Source organism: Salvelinus fontinalis, chromosome 33, assembly GCF_029448725.1.
Source record: "Salvelinus fontinalis isolate EN_2023a chromosome 33, ASM2944872v1, whole genome shotgun sequence".
In the NCBI taxonomy this organism is placed as follows: domain Eukaryota; kingdom Metazoa; phylum Chordata; class Actinopteri; order Salmoniformes; family Salmonidae; genus Salvelinus; species Salvelinus fontinalis.
In genome coordinates this window covers 11,556,480-11,572,446 of record NC_074697.1, presented here as the reverse complement: position 1 = coordinate 11,572,446, position 15,967 = coordinate 11,556,480, and the positions used below count along the sequence as shown (strand labels likewise).

General features: G+C 50.3%; 1 protein-coding gene across 3 annotated transcripts; it reads right to left on the bottom strand.

The window, feature by feature from the left end:
- Positions 1-697: 697 nt before the first annotated feature.
- On the bottom strand, positions 698-15,960 carry numa1 (nuclear mitotic apparatus protein 1). Of its 3 annotated transcripts, none has more exons than XM_055895093.1 (25): positions 15,487-15,960; positions 13,907-13,960; positions 13,720-13,805; positions 13,502-13,581; positions 13,322-13,410; positions 12,348-12,422; positions 12,151-12,241; positions 11,921-12,062; positions 11,570-11,706; positions 11,145-11,256; positions 10,946-11,063; positions 10,253-10,393; positions 9,912-10,025; positions 5,318-9,784; positions 4,987-5,196; positions 4,694-4,881; positions 4,465-4,602; positions 4,249-4,387; positions 3,775-4,000; positions 3,477-3,613; positions 3,055-3,369; positions 2,143-2,235; positions 1,740-2,018; positions 1,556-1,596; positions 698-1,183 (listed from the first exon to the last, which is right to left on the bottom strand). In XM_055895093.1, exons 2-25 carry the CDS (start codon positions 13,946-13,948, stop codon positions 1,180-1,182), a joined length of 7,464 nt encoding a protein of 2,487 aa, XP_055751068.1. In that variant the 5' UTR covers positions 13,949-13,960; positions 15,487-15,960; the 3' UTR covers positions 698-1,179. The 3 variants fall into 3 exon arrangements, with proteins under 3 accessions (XP_055751068.1, XP_055751070.1, XP_055751069.1); XM_055895095.1 differs by having other exon boundaries at positions 4,273-4,387; XM_055895094.1 differs by lacking the exon at positions 1,556-1,596.
- Between the last annotated feature and the right edge of the window lie 7 nt (positions 15,961-15,967).

Genomic DNA, 15,967 nt, shown 5'->3' with positions numbered 1-15,967 from the left:
GTTTCCCAAAATGACATTTGGACCTGGAAATGCACTATTGAAAACACCCTGCCAGTTATGATGAGTGAACAGCCTTTAGCTGTAACAAGACTTACATGTTTCTCTAACCAGGCAGCCTGGGGTCACAACAAAATACTACGTACATTTTTTTTTGAGACCAACGGGAAAATAGCTCCAATGACTCATTTGTTTAAACATGATAACACACGGACTCATTCATCTGACTCTAAAATCCTTCAAACACTTGTTTTCCAGAGGCCTAACAGACAAGTGATACTGGTCCACTCATCTCACCACCTCTGAATCAGAATCCATTTCGGTTCTACCAACAGGCTCAAATCACAAGTCTCCTGTGACGGGGAAGAGATTCTGGGGGCTGTCGGTGAAATGAATGAAGTGGCAAGGGGTTGAAGTAGGCTGACTATGGCCTGGTGGTACTTGTACCATTCAGGTTGTATTACAGACCAAGTTAAGACAGAATTGAATCAAACGCCTTTGAAAATAATCCCAAACTATACAGTCGATTACAGCTAGAATACCCTACTCACAAATTAATGACCGTGAGGTATTTTCAGAGAATTAAAATCATTCTCTATGGAATTTCGGAGCATTAAATCCAGGCCTTTTTTTTGGATTAAAATCCCACTGCCATAATGTAAAATGTTGAATTCCCTTCACAAAATTTCACCTTTCAAAATATTTTTTTACAGATTGTTTAATACTTTTTATTTGAAAGACAATTCATGTAAATATGATACAAAAAGGTTTTAAAGCTAAAAGGGGGGGGGGGGGGACTTTAAGCCAAAGAAGATGAGATGAAATAAAGTCAAAGCGTGATGCATCATGATGATTCAGTGTACCAGGTGTGTACAGTAGGTGACCTATAACAGTATTGGATACCTCGCCACCCCATTGAACAGGGCTTAACTGTTACATTTACATCATTAGGAGGTCAAATAAAAAACCCATTGAGATTTTAAATCTCAAAAGAAACCAAATTATTAAAACCCAAATTAGTTAAGTAAGTAAATATACAATTAAGTAAATATAATATAACCTCTGGTGAAAGTATACTTGTAATTATTGCACATAAAACAATTGAATGATTATTCTTGGTAGATTATGTAAAAGAAAACGTGTTGAGTGATCAGATGTTCATTCACATCTTCCTCCTGAAGTTCATCTGTGGAGAGAGAAAACATGTTTTACCAGGGAGAAGAGAGGAACACACTGGATAATCACCCAGACACCTAAGTGAATAGCAGGTCTGCATTGAGGAAAAGAGCCAACTGTGTCAAAACGTTGGAAGTAGTGCTCCCAAATGGCATGTAATGACACGGTCCTGCAGACAGTCAGGTGTAATGTAGCAAACAGGGAATTTAGAAAACACGTCACCACAAACTAACACCGTAACCCCAAGGGACTATCAGGTGATATGAATAATACCAGCACACATTAGTGAGAGAGCACCCAACGTTCCCCCCAGACAGACACACCCCTGCAGCACAGCCCAGTGTTAATGAAGCAGTTGAGTGAATCAGAACTGATAGAAAACCTGCTCAGATGAATGGGCTTTCCAACCAACACCTCAGGTTCCTAAACACACACCGTACCGCTGTGGTTAGACATGGTCTGATACGGGGTGGGGGGGGTCAAACAGCATGTCCGTTGTGGCTACAAATCATCTCGTATGCATATGATCATATGCCGCTTGTCTGGAGAAAGGAAGTGGTTCTCACCTTGCGTGCGCTGGTGGAGTTCGCTGGAGACTTGATGCTGTTGGTCCGAGGGGACTTCCTCTGTGCTTTCCCTCCCGGCTGAGGGGACTTCACACTCCCGGCTCCACTGCGGGGAGACTTCCCATCTCCGGACGGCGGGACACGAGAGCTTTTGTTCCCTGGGGATTTACGCGTGGAGCTGCGAATCTTACTCATGCCTCTCTGTAGGAAGCCGCTCTTGGAGGCTGCCTTACGAGGCGTGTTGTCGATGGAGAACACCATGGACTGTCTCCGCTCAGCCTGACAGAGAGGATGGGTGGATGTTTTAGGCCTACTGTTTGGAGTATGCTAACAAAACGTCCTGCCACTACCATTGCTGCTAAGTAAACAAACCACATGTTATAGTCCAGAGGAAGAGACTCACAGGGCTAAGAGGCTGACGGTTGTTGGATGAGCTGAAACGACCTCCTTTAGGGGTAAGAGGGCGCGGGAAACAGCTGGTTGCCATCCTCTTAGCCTGAGAAAAGAGAATTCAGTAAATGTAGAATTAAACAAACAGGTTAATGATTGAACCCCCACATTAACATCTCCATTCTCACCTCCCCTCCATCCTCCCCTCCCCTCCATCCTCACCCTCCCCTCCATCCTCCCCTCCCCTCCATCCTCACCCTCCCCTCCATCCTCACCCTCCATCCTCACCCTCCCCTCCATCCTCACCCTCCCCTCCATCCTCACCCTCCCCTCCATCCTCACCCTCCATCCTCCATCCTCACCCTCCCCACCCTCCCCTCCATCCTCACCTCCATCCTCACCCTCCCCTCCATCCTCACCCTCCCCTCCATCCTCACCTCCATCCTCCCCCTCCCCTCCATCCTCACCCTCCCCTCCATCCTCACCCTCCCCTCCATCCTCCCCTCCCCTCCATCCTCACCCTCCCCTCCATCCTCCCCTCCATCCTCCCCTCCCCTCCATCCTCCCCCTCCCCTCCATCCTCACCCTCCCCTCCATCCTCACCCTCCCCTCCATCCTCACCCTCCCCTCCATCCTCACCCTCCCCTCCATCCTCACCCTCCCCTCCATCCTCACCCTCCCCTCCATCCTCACCCTCCCCTCCATCCTCACCCTCCCCTCCATCCTCACCTCCATCCTCCCCTCCCCTCCATCCTCCCCTCCATCCTCCCCTCCATCCTCCCCTCCCCTCCATCCTCACCCTCCCCTCCATCCTCACCCTCCCCTCCATCCTCACCCTCCCCTCCATCCTCACCCTCCCCTCCATCCTCACCCTCCCCTCCATCCTCACCCTCCCCTCCATCCTCACCCTCCCCTCCATCCTCACCTCAGGTGTGTCTGGTTCCTGATCTTTGGCTGAGCGTTTGAGTGACAGGTTGCTCCCCCTGAGGTTGTGTGTGTTCTGGTTGTTCAAGGTGCTGCTGGCTTTAGGTTTGGGGGGCATCAGTGAGAGGCGGTGAGAGCCGTAGGCTGGCCTGGTGGCCGTGGTGCTGTCGGCCGGTCCCGGGTGGAGTGAAAGCCGGTGGGATGACAGAGACTCCTGAATCTGTCCGGGCATCACAGAGGCTCTACGGATAGTCTCCGTGGGGTCGCCCATGCGCAGGTCATCGTCGGTGAACTCAAAGGACGGTCCCAGGCTGGGCTGCAAGGGGGAGGAGGCAGGGTTTAGAGATGGGATGATTACAAGCAAAACATTTGAGAAAGTGACAGCTGGCTAGATGGAGAGTAACAGTGAGCTGGGGAGTGTACCCTGGACTCCAGAGGATAGCTGCTCTTTAGGTGAGGTAGACAGGACTGGTTTCTGGCCTGCAGCTCAGCGATGCGTAGCCAGTCATCAGCAGCATGGTCAGGCTCATTCTCTGCCCCCACACAGAAGTGGCCCGTACCTACACAACATGCAGAACATAAACATACTGTAGTAAAACCTCTGGGCCAATCAGCCTCTTGGTGCCTCCTTGGAACATCTGGAAGAAGTGGGAGGCAATGGAGAAGTGTCATGGGCTAAGGACAAGGGGTTCGTTGAAGAACGTGTGTAAACGCTTCGTACTCTGTGGAGCTGCAACGTGGACGGTGCTTCGGCGGTATCCAGGGAGACTGAGGAGCTGATCGCTCAAGGCAACGGCAGGTTTTCCGGGTGTGTGGAAGATCTCCATGGAGACAGGTCGTGCGGTGTGTGTTCTTCCGGTGATGTTGGGATGGGAGCGGACCGAGGCCAGGCTGTAGAACGTCTCGTTGTCACTATCCCCTCCTGCTCCTCCGCGACCAGGGCTCTTCTATATGGGGGAGAGAGGAGAAGTCAACCATCTCACTCACTATGCTGCAATTCAGTGGTCTTCCTCAGCACGTCAACCAACCTAAAAGACCCATAGATGTGAGTTGAAAACCAAAAGGTGAGACAGGGTGCTCCCAAGAATGTAGCGAGAGAGAGGTGAGAGTGAGCGAGAGAGAGGTGAGAGTGAGCGAGAGAGAGGTGAGCGTGAGTGAGAACGTGCAGTGAGAGGTGTCCCAGTGCTCCCTCCACCTTGCTCATGGTGATGTTGATGACCTGGGTGGTCCGTCGGCGTCTAGCTGAGGAGGTGGGTGGTCTCTTCCTGGCTGAGTCCAGAGCCAGCTCTCCCAGAGATGTGATGCTGCCCTCTAGCCGGCGCTCAGTGCTGCTCCTGGGGAGAATAACCACGATGAACGTCTATATAGTAGCAGTTAAACTAGTGGTGCTGAACACACGTTCTAAACCTACCTGCTGATCTGACGGTTATTCATGGGGGTGAAGTAGAGGGTCTCCAGTGAATCCCCTCCCAGAGCACGCCGTTTAGCAGCTACACGCTCCGAGCTACGCACCAGGGGAGTACTGGACTCGTCAGGCCTCAACGGCCTCCTACAGGGCAGGGAGAGAGGGAGATGTATACCAGTCACCTAGCTGCAAGTCAAGGTCAGAGGAGATGGTGATGGAAGAGAAGGTGAGTTACGTGGTAGTGTTGAGGGAGTCGTCCAGGCTCAGGTCCAGGCTGTCACCGCTGGTCTCCTGGTGAGTCTGGCTCTGGGGGACTTTCAGATAGACACTCTCTCTACCCCCTCTCATCTTCTCAATCCTGCCTGGTCCCCCCTCAGGTCGAACCTGGCTCTGCTCTCGAAGGTGACGGTCAGCAAACGCAAGCTGTAAACACACAAATGATATCCGTTTCATGTCAATATGAAGCTGACATACTGTATGATAGGATGCATAATATAACCTGATAGAGGGTAGATAATGTGTATATACCTGTGCTTCCAGAGTGTTGACCTTGGAGCTGAGGCTCTTCTCTTTGCTCCTGGCCTTCTCCAGCTCATTCTGCAGCAGCTTCATCTCTGTGGTAACGGCGTTGACCTCATGCTGTCTGACCTCTAGGCTGCGCTGCAGCTCCGTCACCTGCTCCTGAGACTCCACAAGCTGCTGCTTCTTCCCCGAGTAGTGGCTCTTGGCCTTCTCAACCTGGGAACAAAAATATCCCACACCTCAACCTCCAAGACAAAGCTGAATAACTCTATCTACTGCCAGGGTGAGGTGTGTGTTAGCTCAGAGATGTGTTATGTGGTTGTGTGTTTAGACTCACCTGTGTTTTGTAGTGTTCCACTACCTCAGTGTTGGCAGCAAGTTGTTCCCGTAGATCTCTGACCTGTTTCTCCAACTCCGTTCCCTGCATCTGTTCTGTCAGCAGGGCCAGTTCCTCCTGCAGTACAGCCTCCAGCCTCTGGGCGGCGCTACATTTCATCTCCAAGACCTGGTTACCCTCAGTCAGCCTCTCCTTCTCCAGGAGCAGGGCATCCAGCTGTTGTCTCTGGCCACTTTCTCTGCTCTCTGCCTGGGCTCTCAGCTCAGCCATGCTCTCTTCCAGCTTGCTCTGGTTCTGCTCTGCCTGGAGCGCCCGGGTTAACAGAGCCTCCTTCTCTTGCTCCATCAACTCCTTCTCCACCTGGCCTGCTGCCTGCCCTTCCTCCTTCTGCCTGACTAGATCCTCCCTCATAGCAACCTTCTGCTCTTCCAGGCTCTGCAGGAGCTCTGCAGATCTCTGCTGGTGGAGGGACACCTCCCCTCTCAGTGCCTCCTTAGCCTCCCTCTCCTGGAGGACTGTGGCCTGCACCTCCTGCAGCAGTTCCTTCTGTAGGGAGTTTTCCTCCTGCTGCTTGGCCAGCTGCTCCTGTAAGGCAGTGTGCTCCTCTCTCAGGGGGTCCTTGCTCTTCACCTCCTCCAGGTGGCTGACATGTGTAGAGATCTCCTGGCGGAGTTGTGTAGCCTCCTGTCTCAGGGTGCTGAGCTCTAAGTCCTTAGCTGCTTGGAGGGCCACCATCTTCAGAGTGGCCTCCTCTCTGGCTCTCTCCTCCTTCACTGTCAGCTCTTTCAGGGCCTCCTGCTGCTCCTCCAGGCTCTGTTCTAAGGACTGAGCTCTCTGCTGCTGGAGGACTAGCTCCTCTCTCAGTGCCTCCACTGACTCCTTCTCCATGTGGGCCTCCTGCAGAAGGGAGATCTCCTGCTCCCTCTTAGCTAGCTGCTCCTGTAAGGTAGTGGCCTTCTCTGTCATTGTGCTGAGCTGCATGTCTTTAGCTGCTTGGAGGGCCTCCATCTTCAGAGTGGCCTCTGTGCTCTTCTCCTCCTGCTCTCTCATAGCGACCTCCTGCTCCTCCAGGCTCTGCTGGAGCATTGAAGCTCTCTGCTGGTGGAGGGTCACCTCCCTTCTCAGAGCGTCTACCACCTCCTCCTGGAGGGCTGCAGCCTGGGCCTCCTGCAAGTCCTTCTGTAGGGAGCTGTCCTCCTGCTGCTTGGCCAGCTGCTCCTGTAAGGCAGTGTGCTCCTCTCTCAGGTGGCCCTCGCTCTTCACCTCCTCCAGGTGGCTGACATGTGTAGAGATCTCCTGGCGGAGTTGTGTAGCCTCCTGTCTCAGGGTGCTGAGCTCTAAGTCCTTAGCTGCTTGGAGGGCCACCATCTTCAGAGTGGCCTCCTCTCTGGCTCTCTCCTCCTTCACTGTCAGCTCTTTCAGGGCCTCCTGCTGCTCCTCCAGGCTCTGTTCTAAGGACTGAGCTCTCTGCTGCTGGAGGACTAGCTCCTCTCTCAGTGCCTCCACTGACTCCTTCTCCATGTGGGCCTCCTGCAGCGCCTCCTTCTGAAGGGAGATCTCCTGCTCCCTCTTAACTAGCTGCTCCTGTAAGGTAGTGGCCTTCTCTGTCATTGTGCTGAGCTGCATGTCTTTAGCTGCTTGGAGGGCCTCCATCTTCAGAGTGGCCTCTGTGCTCTTCTCCTCCTGCTCTCTCATAGCGACCTCCTGCTCCTCCAGGCTCTGCTGGAGCATTGAAGCTCTCTGCTGGTGGAGGGTCACCTCCCTTCTCAGAGCGTCTACCACCTCCTCCTGGAGGGCTGCAGCCTGGGCCTCCTGCAAGTCCTTCTGTAGGGAGCTGTCCTCCTGCTGCTGGACAAGCTGCTCCTTCAGCTCTCTAAGGGCCTCCTGCTTCTCCTCCAGGCTCTGCTGGAGCTCTGCAGCTCTCTGCTGGTGGAGGGACACCTCTCCCCTCAGCTCCTCCTGCTCCTTGGCCAGTTCCTCATGTAAGGCTCTGTGCTCCTCGTTCAACAGGCTCTCCATACGAATCTTCTCCCACTGCACGTCCTTTAGATCAGCTGCATGTTTGGTGTTCTCCTGGCAGAGTAGAGAGGCCTCCTCTCTCAGAGTGCTGAGCTGCAGGTCTTTAGCTGCGGCCAGAGACGACACTACCTCCAGCTGAGCCTGTAGGGCCTCCATTTTCACAGTGGACTCCTCTCTTGCTTTTCCCTCCTGCTCCCTCTGCACCTCCTCCAGACGGCTGAGATGTGTGGAGATCTCCTGGCGGAGTTGAGTGGCCTCCTCTCTGGCTCTCTCCTCCTTCACTGTCAGCTCTTTCAGGGCCTCCTGCTGCTCCTCCAGGCTCTGTTCTAAGGACTGAGCTCTCTGCTGCTGGAGGATTAGCTCCTCTCTCAGCTCCTCCTGTTGCCTGGCCAGCTCCTCTCTCAGTGCCTCCACTGACTCCTTCTCCCATTGGGCCTCCTGCAGCACCTCCTTCTGAAGGGAGATCTCCTGCTCTCTCTTAGCTAGTTGTTCCTGTAAGGCAGAGGCCTCCTCTCTCAGAGTGCTGAGCTGCAGGTCTTTAGCTGCGGCCAGAGACGACACTAACTCCAGCTGAGCCTGTAGGGCCTCCATCTTCACAGTGGCCTCCTCTCTGGTGCTCTCCGTCTGCTCCTTTAACACTCTCATAGCGACCTCCTGCTCCTCCAGGCTCTGCTGGAGCACTGAAGCTCTCTGCTGATGGAGGGACACCTCCCCTCTCAGCTCCTCCTGCTGCCTGGCTAGTTCCTCCTTCCCCCTCTGCACTACCTCCAGATGGCTGAGATGTGTAGAGATCTCCTGGCGGAGTCGAGTGGCCTCCAGTCTGGCGCCATCCTCCTGCTGCCTCAGCTCTTCCACCCGTGTTCCTCTCTGCTCCAGGTCCTGCTCCAGCCTCTCACACTTCTGTCTCTTCATGTCATTGTCCTGGATGGCTGAGTCCAGCTGCTGCTGTAGGGCTGACACACTCTCCTCCAGCTCCATACGTTTAGACTCCTGTTCCCTAGCCACCTCCCTCGCCTCCTCAACTGCCAGGGCCTCCGCTGCACGCCTCCTCTCCACCTCTTCCTGCAGCGAGATGACTTCCTCCTTGAGTGAGGTCAGTTCTTCCTGTCGTCTCTGGGAGGCCAGAGAGGTGGTGGACTGTAGCTCCTCCTCCAGCCTCCGGAGGCTCTCCTCCTTCTCCCTGAGAGACGACTCCTTCTCCCTGAGAGCTGCCGAGGTCTCCTCATTCCTCTCCTGGACCTCTTCGACCTGCTCCTTCACTAGCCGCAGCTGCTCCAACTGGGCAGTGTGCTCTTCTCTCAGGGCATCCATGTTTTTGCCCTCCTGACACACCTCCTTCAGCAGAGAGATCTGGTCCATCAGGCCAGCGAGCCGCTCTCTCATGTTACTGATTTCATTCTCCTGAGCTGCAAGCTCCTCCTGCTGTAAGCGGTACTCCTCTTGTTGCATGGCTAGCTGCTCCTCCCTGGCCCTCACCTCCTCTCTCAGGCTGCTGAGCTCCAGGTCTTTGGCTTCAGCGAGGGACGAGGCAGCGGCTCTCTCTGTCTGGAGGGTCTCTATGTTCTCTGTGGACTGAAGGAGGAGACGCTCCTTCTCCCTCTGAGCCTCCTCCAGCTGGGCCATCTGTTCCCCCAGGCTCCTCACCTCATCCTGGAGTTGAGAGAGCTCCTCCTTCACCGCTTCCTTCTCCCTGTGGGCTGCGGACTGTGCCTCCTTTTCTAGGGAGATCTCCTCTTGCTGCCTAGCCAATTGCTCCTGCAGAGCAGTGTGCTCCTGCCTCAGGCTACAGAGGTCCGTAGCATGTGTAGTTATCTCCTGGTGCAGTCGAGTGGCCTCCTCTCTAACGGCCTCTTCCTGCTCCTTCAGCTCTTTTAACGCTTTCTCAGATGCAGCCATCTCCTCCTGTAGGACCTCCCTCTGTAGAGCGCTCTCCTGCTGCTGCCTGGCAAGCTGCTTCTCCCTGACCTGCACCTCCTCCTCAGCCCTCCTCAGAGAGACACCCATGGTGTCCACGTGGCTGGTCAGCTCCTGGATCTCCTCTCTGGCCTCCCTCTCCTGCTGCTCCATAGCCAGGTTCAGCTCCCCTCTCTGCATGCACTCCTGCTGCACCTCCTCCCCCAGCGCCTTCACCTCCTGCTCCCTTTGTTGTACAGTCTGGGTAAGGCTGGCCACCTCAGCAGTCAGGGTGTGGAGCTGGGCAGTCAGGGACTCCCTCTCCTCCTTGGAGGCCAACTCCAGAGCCTCTCTGTCAGCGCGCAGAGCACTCAGGGCTTCCTGGAGCTCAGTCACCAGGACCTGCAGTCTCTGGCTCTCTGCCTGTAGCGAGGCCCTCTCCTGGGCATGCAGGGTGGCAGCCTGCTCCTTCTCCCCCTTCAGACGAGCGATGGTGCACTCACACTCTGCGTGCCTGAGGGTGGCATCGGCCAGCTCCTGTTTCAGCTGCTCCCACTGTGGGGGTAAACAAGGAAGGACGTGTGGTTGAAAACACAAACACTGAAACTAAAAGTTGGATGTAATGTAACCCTTGAACATTGTGACAATTGGTTCAGCTTTAAGTATCTGGGTAAATGCTAACCTCCAAGATAGGGCCCATAACCTCCCCTTTTTCCTGCATTTTGGCTTTACTCAGCTCGTCCTCTAGAGAGGAGATCTTGCTCTGCAGGATCAGCATCTGTTCACTCAGACACTCCTAACAGACAGAAAGAATAAGGAAGAGAACGTAAAAAGAGGCAAGCACAAATTGAGATATTCGGGGGCCTCTTGTCATAAAGCGTCTCCGAGTGCTGATCTAGAAGCAGGCCCCCTCTGTCCAAGTATATTTTAGTTATTGTGTTGTACAAAGGCAAAACTGATCCAAGATCAGCACTTCTACTTGGAGACGCTTTATGAATATGGGACCTGTTCTATAGGCCTCACCTTCTGAGCAGTGGCCTGGTTGAGTTCAGCCTGAAGGTGGCAGTGTCTGCTGCTCCACTCCCCCTGAGCAGAGGCCTGGGCCTCAGTCAGCCTGTCCACCTCAGCCTCAGCACTCGCCAACCGAGCAATCACTTCACGCATCTGACACACACAAATGATGAGACAGTTGTCAGTTAGTAAATCCCTATAGGCTGTGTATGGTCGTCATGACTTGATTTAAAAGGTTAAATTGCAGCTGTTATCTCAATATCAAACCTTTGAGTAACAATTTAGTACCTTCATGTTATTATTTTTTTCTATTAAAATGGTAAAAAAATAAACCAAAATAGCTCATTAGCAAAGACCAATTTCTCAAGCAATAATTTTTCTAGAACTGTCTGGGAGTGGTCTGAGTGAGGGGTCTAATTGGACGAGCTTAAAGGGAGGGATATGCAACCTGAAAATTTGCTGTTATTGGCAGAGGTTTTGAAACTCTCTGTGTTTTTATTGGTCCATTAAATTATACCTTCTGGTGAGGTCACCTTTCAGTCCAAAACTCCATGCCACCAAAACAGGCTGAGAATTTCAGGCGGTCTTATCAAACAGCTCTCACACTAAAAGGATATTATAAGTTTCACAACCTCATAGTGTGGAAAATCTAATGTTTTCCTGCAGTGGGCCTTGAAGGAAACGTGTACAAGGAGAGTCCTTCACCTGGGCAGAAAGGGTGCCATTCTCCTCTGTCAGGCTATCCACCTTCCGCTCCATCTGAGATGAGTTGGTCTTTAACGCTTGGCACTCCTTCAGCACCTCATGGAGACGGGTCCGCAGCCTAATAGAGAATGCCGTTACACACACCTAGCATTACCTCAACATTACCGTGACCCCCCCCCCTCTCTCGCTCCCTTCCTACCCCTCGTTCTTGCTGTGCAGTTCTTGTAGCTCATCCCGGGGCTCCTGCTCCTGCTCAGCTTGCTCCCTCAGCAGCTTCTCAATACGGTGCTGCAGCTGACAGATCTGACTCTCTACAGGAAGGTGAAAGAGCAGTGTTAGGTTCTAAATATCTGAGTAAGAAATCGACGGGCACTATGAAAGCTCCAACCAAGTTCCAACCACCCATTGCTCGCAGTGAGCGTTACAATTCCTCCTACAGATAACCATTAACATCTGGTGTAAACCCTAGACTATATCATTGAATATTTCAATAGGATACCTGATAATTAACAATATCCCAAGTTCAGCCAGAACTCATCAGCAGGAACAGTAAGAATCCAGAGGAGGTAGTGGTGAAAGAGCAGGTACATCCTTATTAAAAATCAGACAGAGCCAGGTAGGTACCTCTCTGGGTGAGGGTGGTGGCGCTGGTGGTCAGGTCTTTCTCCAGCTCATCCCTCATGTCTCTCTCCTGACGCAGCTGCCTCTGCAGCTTCTTCAGCTGGAACTGAGGAGTGTTCATCACATCCTGCAGGGGAGAACTGCACAGGCGGGTGGGAGAAAACAGGAAAAAGCACCGGTTACTCAGACAGATCAGTGTTCTCACCCAGCGTACAGATCATTAGACCAGCTAGCAAACATCAGCTGTTCTAGACTAGTAACTCACTAGGGCCGTAGCTAGGATACCATAGGTGGCATACTAGAAGAGGAACGAGTGAGCACTAACAGAGGAGAGATGGAGCGACAGAGTAATACCTGACAGACGAGGACGCAACAGTTTGTAGGTCCAGAAACTGAACTGAACCGATCTTCTTTCTGCGCTGGAAGACTGGCGACTCGTCGTTGAACAAGGAGGATGAGGAGGTACTGGAGATGTCACTGTTGAAACTAAACAGGGCTGAGAGAGAAAGAGAATACGTGTTTCTGTACTGCAACCATAAGGTGAATTGTTGAACGTAACCTGAAACATATGAGTCAAGGCTTACGCTTCTTCCTTAGATATTTCTCCAAGTTCTCACTCAAGTAGAGGCTATTCTCATTGTCCAATACAAAGCGGAGCATGGAGGCAAGCTCAACCTTAGGGAAGAAAAACAGAAGTTAGTCACATAAATTGCACTGCTATCGGGCAACAAGAAACATGTAAGTTCATGGTATGCCACTAAGAGCACAAGGACCCTCCTACCTCAAACTTGTATTCCAGTTGGTTCAGGTCAACATGGTTGTTGATCACACTATGGTAGTACAGGAGCACAAGCACCTGAGAAAAACACAAAGTATAAAACAGGCCACCCAGGGATCTGGGTTAGAGATGGGAATTGTATGAATAATGACTAAATTATGTATACATTTAACGTAGAATTATAACTAACAGAATGATATCCTGTCTGATGAGTCATGTTTGTCCATGAGAAAGAGGGACTGTTGGTAGGCAAGGAACTGTGGAAGACAACTTGTGACCACTGTGGAACTGATAACATGGAAGGAAGTCTCCCCAACCAGGGAGGGGAGAAACCTTGGGCTTGTAGTAGATTGTACAACAGGTGGCAGACAATATATGAGAAGGACTTGTAAACTATATTATCATTGTATTAGAGGGACATTTATGACGAAATGAGAGGTATATAAACCAATGTACATGTAATGATCGGGAGAACGTTCCGTAAATAAACATTTGACTGTTGTAGACTGGGCCGCTGTCTGTTTTTATTTCTATCAGTATCTTACAAATCCTGATATAGCAGACTGAGTAATTTAATTGGTTAAAGAACATGAGAACTTAATTCTCATAACAGGTTAGAGATGGGCTGGATCATGAACTCAGCACATTTCATAGTCTATACTGTATATTCTTACTGGATGTATACATTTCCAAACATTACTATTTGTTTTATTTTTGTACTACATAATTATTTTTTAATAAAATGTATTATGGCACTGTTGAGGAGAGCTTGCAATTAAGCATTTCACTGTATCATTTACACCCTGTATTCTATGCATGTAACCAATAAACGTTGCTTTGAGAGAGAGTTGGGTCAAGTGTAGAGCTGAACACAATGCAGTGGCCTCTGAGCATTCCATCCATCAATTCATGATGTCTACTTGGGCTCGAGATCACATCTGGTCACTGAATAAAACTCAGGTGTATAAACCTAATACCTTGGATAACTCCACCTCCAGGTTTAGGCCATTGCTGATGTTGTCCCAGGAGATGAGAGCTCCCCGTTCCGTGCTGCACCTGCAGTCCCCTGGAAAAACACAACGGCAGGACTATTAGCCATGTGTCTGTGGGGGAAAACTACACCCCACCATGACTAGTGATCAGTGCGTGTGACTCACCTTGCAGGAAGTCAGAGACCACTTTCAGCCTCTCCTGGACATGCTGGTCCAAATAGGACTTAGCGGGCTCTTCCTTTCTCCTGTCAGAATCACAGACGTCAATGACCAACACAAGAAGCTACTACAGCAGAGAAGAATCAAACTACCAAGTCAGCGAAATCCAGACGAGGACAAATATCTATGGTTCTAAGCTATTACGGAACATTGTTTTTACTCACAGTTTATAGACGAGCTTCATCAACAAAACGCCATCCTGTAAATCGTTGATGCTCCGCACCGGGAGGTCCACATTCAGGTGGTTAACCTAGTGACAAAAGAAAATAAGTATTCAATTTAGCAAGACATACAAAACTAAGTACTTAGAGCTTATATTGGTTAAGACCACAGAAAACAAAGCAGACTTACCCATTCCAACAGTGCATGCTCTTTATCAAGATGAAGTACCATCTTTGCTGCTCACTAGATCATGGAAAACAGACAGACATTAGTATCAATCATTCCACTGTATGGAAGAAAGAAGAGCGCTCAGTCTGAGCAGCTAGCTTGCTATCATAAGCTATCAGCAACTCCAATTACACTACGTGACCAAAAGTGTGTGGACACCTGCACGTCAAACATCTCATTCCAAAAATAATGGGCATTAATATTATGGAGTTGGTCCTCCCTTTGCTGCTATAACAGCCTCCACTCTTCTGGGAAGGTTTTCCACTAGATGTTGGAACATTGCTGCGGGGACTTGCTTCCATTCAGCCAAAAGAGCATTAGTGAGGTCGGGCATTGATGTTGGGCGATTAGGACTGGCTGGCAGTGTTCGATGGATTTGAGGTGAGGGCTCTGTGCAGGCCTGCCAAGTTCTTCCATAACGATCTTGACAAACTATCTGTTTGGATCTCGCTTTGTGCACGGGGGCATTGCCATGCTGAAACAGGAAAAGGCCTTGACCAAACTGTTTCCAAAAAGTTAGAAGCACAGAATCATCTAGAATGTCATTGTAGGCTGTAGCGTTAAGATTTCCCTTTACTGAAACTAAGGGGCCTAGGCCAAACCATGAAAAACAGCCCCAGACCATTATTCCTTCTCCATTCAACTTTACAGTTGGCAATATGCATTGGGGCAGGTAGCGTTCTCCTGGCATCCACCAAACACAGATTAATCCGTCGGACTGCCAGATGGTTAAGTGTGATTCATCACTCCAGAGAACTCTTTTCCACTGCTTCAATGAGTCCGATGGCGGCGAGCTTTACACCACTCCACACTTGGCACTGTGCATGGTGATCTTAGGCTTTTGTGCAGCTGCTCAGCCATGGAAACCCATTTCATGAAGCTCGCGACGAACAGTTCTTGTTCTGACCTTGCTTTCAGAGGCAGTTTGTAACTCATTAGTGCGTGTTGCAAACGAGGAAAGTTGACTTATAGAAAGTTGACTTATATGCTACGCGCTTCAGCACTCACGTTCTGTGAGCTTGTGTGGCCTACCACTTCGCAGCTGAGCCATTTTTGCTCCCAGATGTTTCCACTTCACAATAACAGCACCGAGGCAGCTCCAGCAGGGCAGAAATTTGAGTTACTTACTAGTTGGACATGTTGCATCCTATGAGGGTGCCACATTGAACATCACTGAGCGGTTCAGTAAGGCCATTCTACTGCCAATGTTAATCTATGGAAATTACAGGCTGTGTGCTGAAACAGCCGAATCCTCTAATTTGAAGGTGTAACGTTACTAGCTACCTAAAGATAAAGTAACTAGTTACTTAGAGAAAGGAATCTCAAAAAGGTATCTGGTTAATAGCTAACGTCAGCTAGCTACTCGACAGCTATAAATGGTACTTAAAGGATTTTCTGGTTACTACCTAACGGCTAGCGAGCTAACGTTACTCTCAGTGCTAACGTTAGCTACTAGCTAACACTGGCAGTGAGACTAGCAAACTAAACGTTACAGTAGCTTGTTAATTAAACCATTATTAATGAGCAGAAGTATGTCTTACCTTTGCAATTAGCTAGCTATATGTAGAAAACATTTATCAATTCCGTCTCGAAAATACCAAAATCTAGGTAGCACCCGCTTACCAAAATAACTTTGTGTTTCGAACACCAGGTCTACTTTCGAAGTGCTAAAAAGTCTACTCTTTCAAATTTGGGCGCTGGTGATTATCAAGCCTTCCTATTGGATGCCTTCAGAGCTGCAAGACGTCAATTGGTTATTTGTGCAGAACTCGACATTTTGTGAGCGAATAACGATTTACTGTAGTTTTCAGTTAATAATTTCTTATGAATAAAACATTAATAGTAATTATTCAAACGTATACACTATTCTATTGTATGGGAACATTTCTGAATATTATTCAATGGGTTTTCTGCAACAATGTACAATTTAATAAATAAAATAAATACGTTTAATAAAATATTTAAACTACAATTCCCACATTTCAAAGACTCGTCTCCTTGGAAACCGACTGTTGTAGTGTA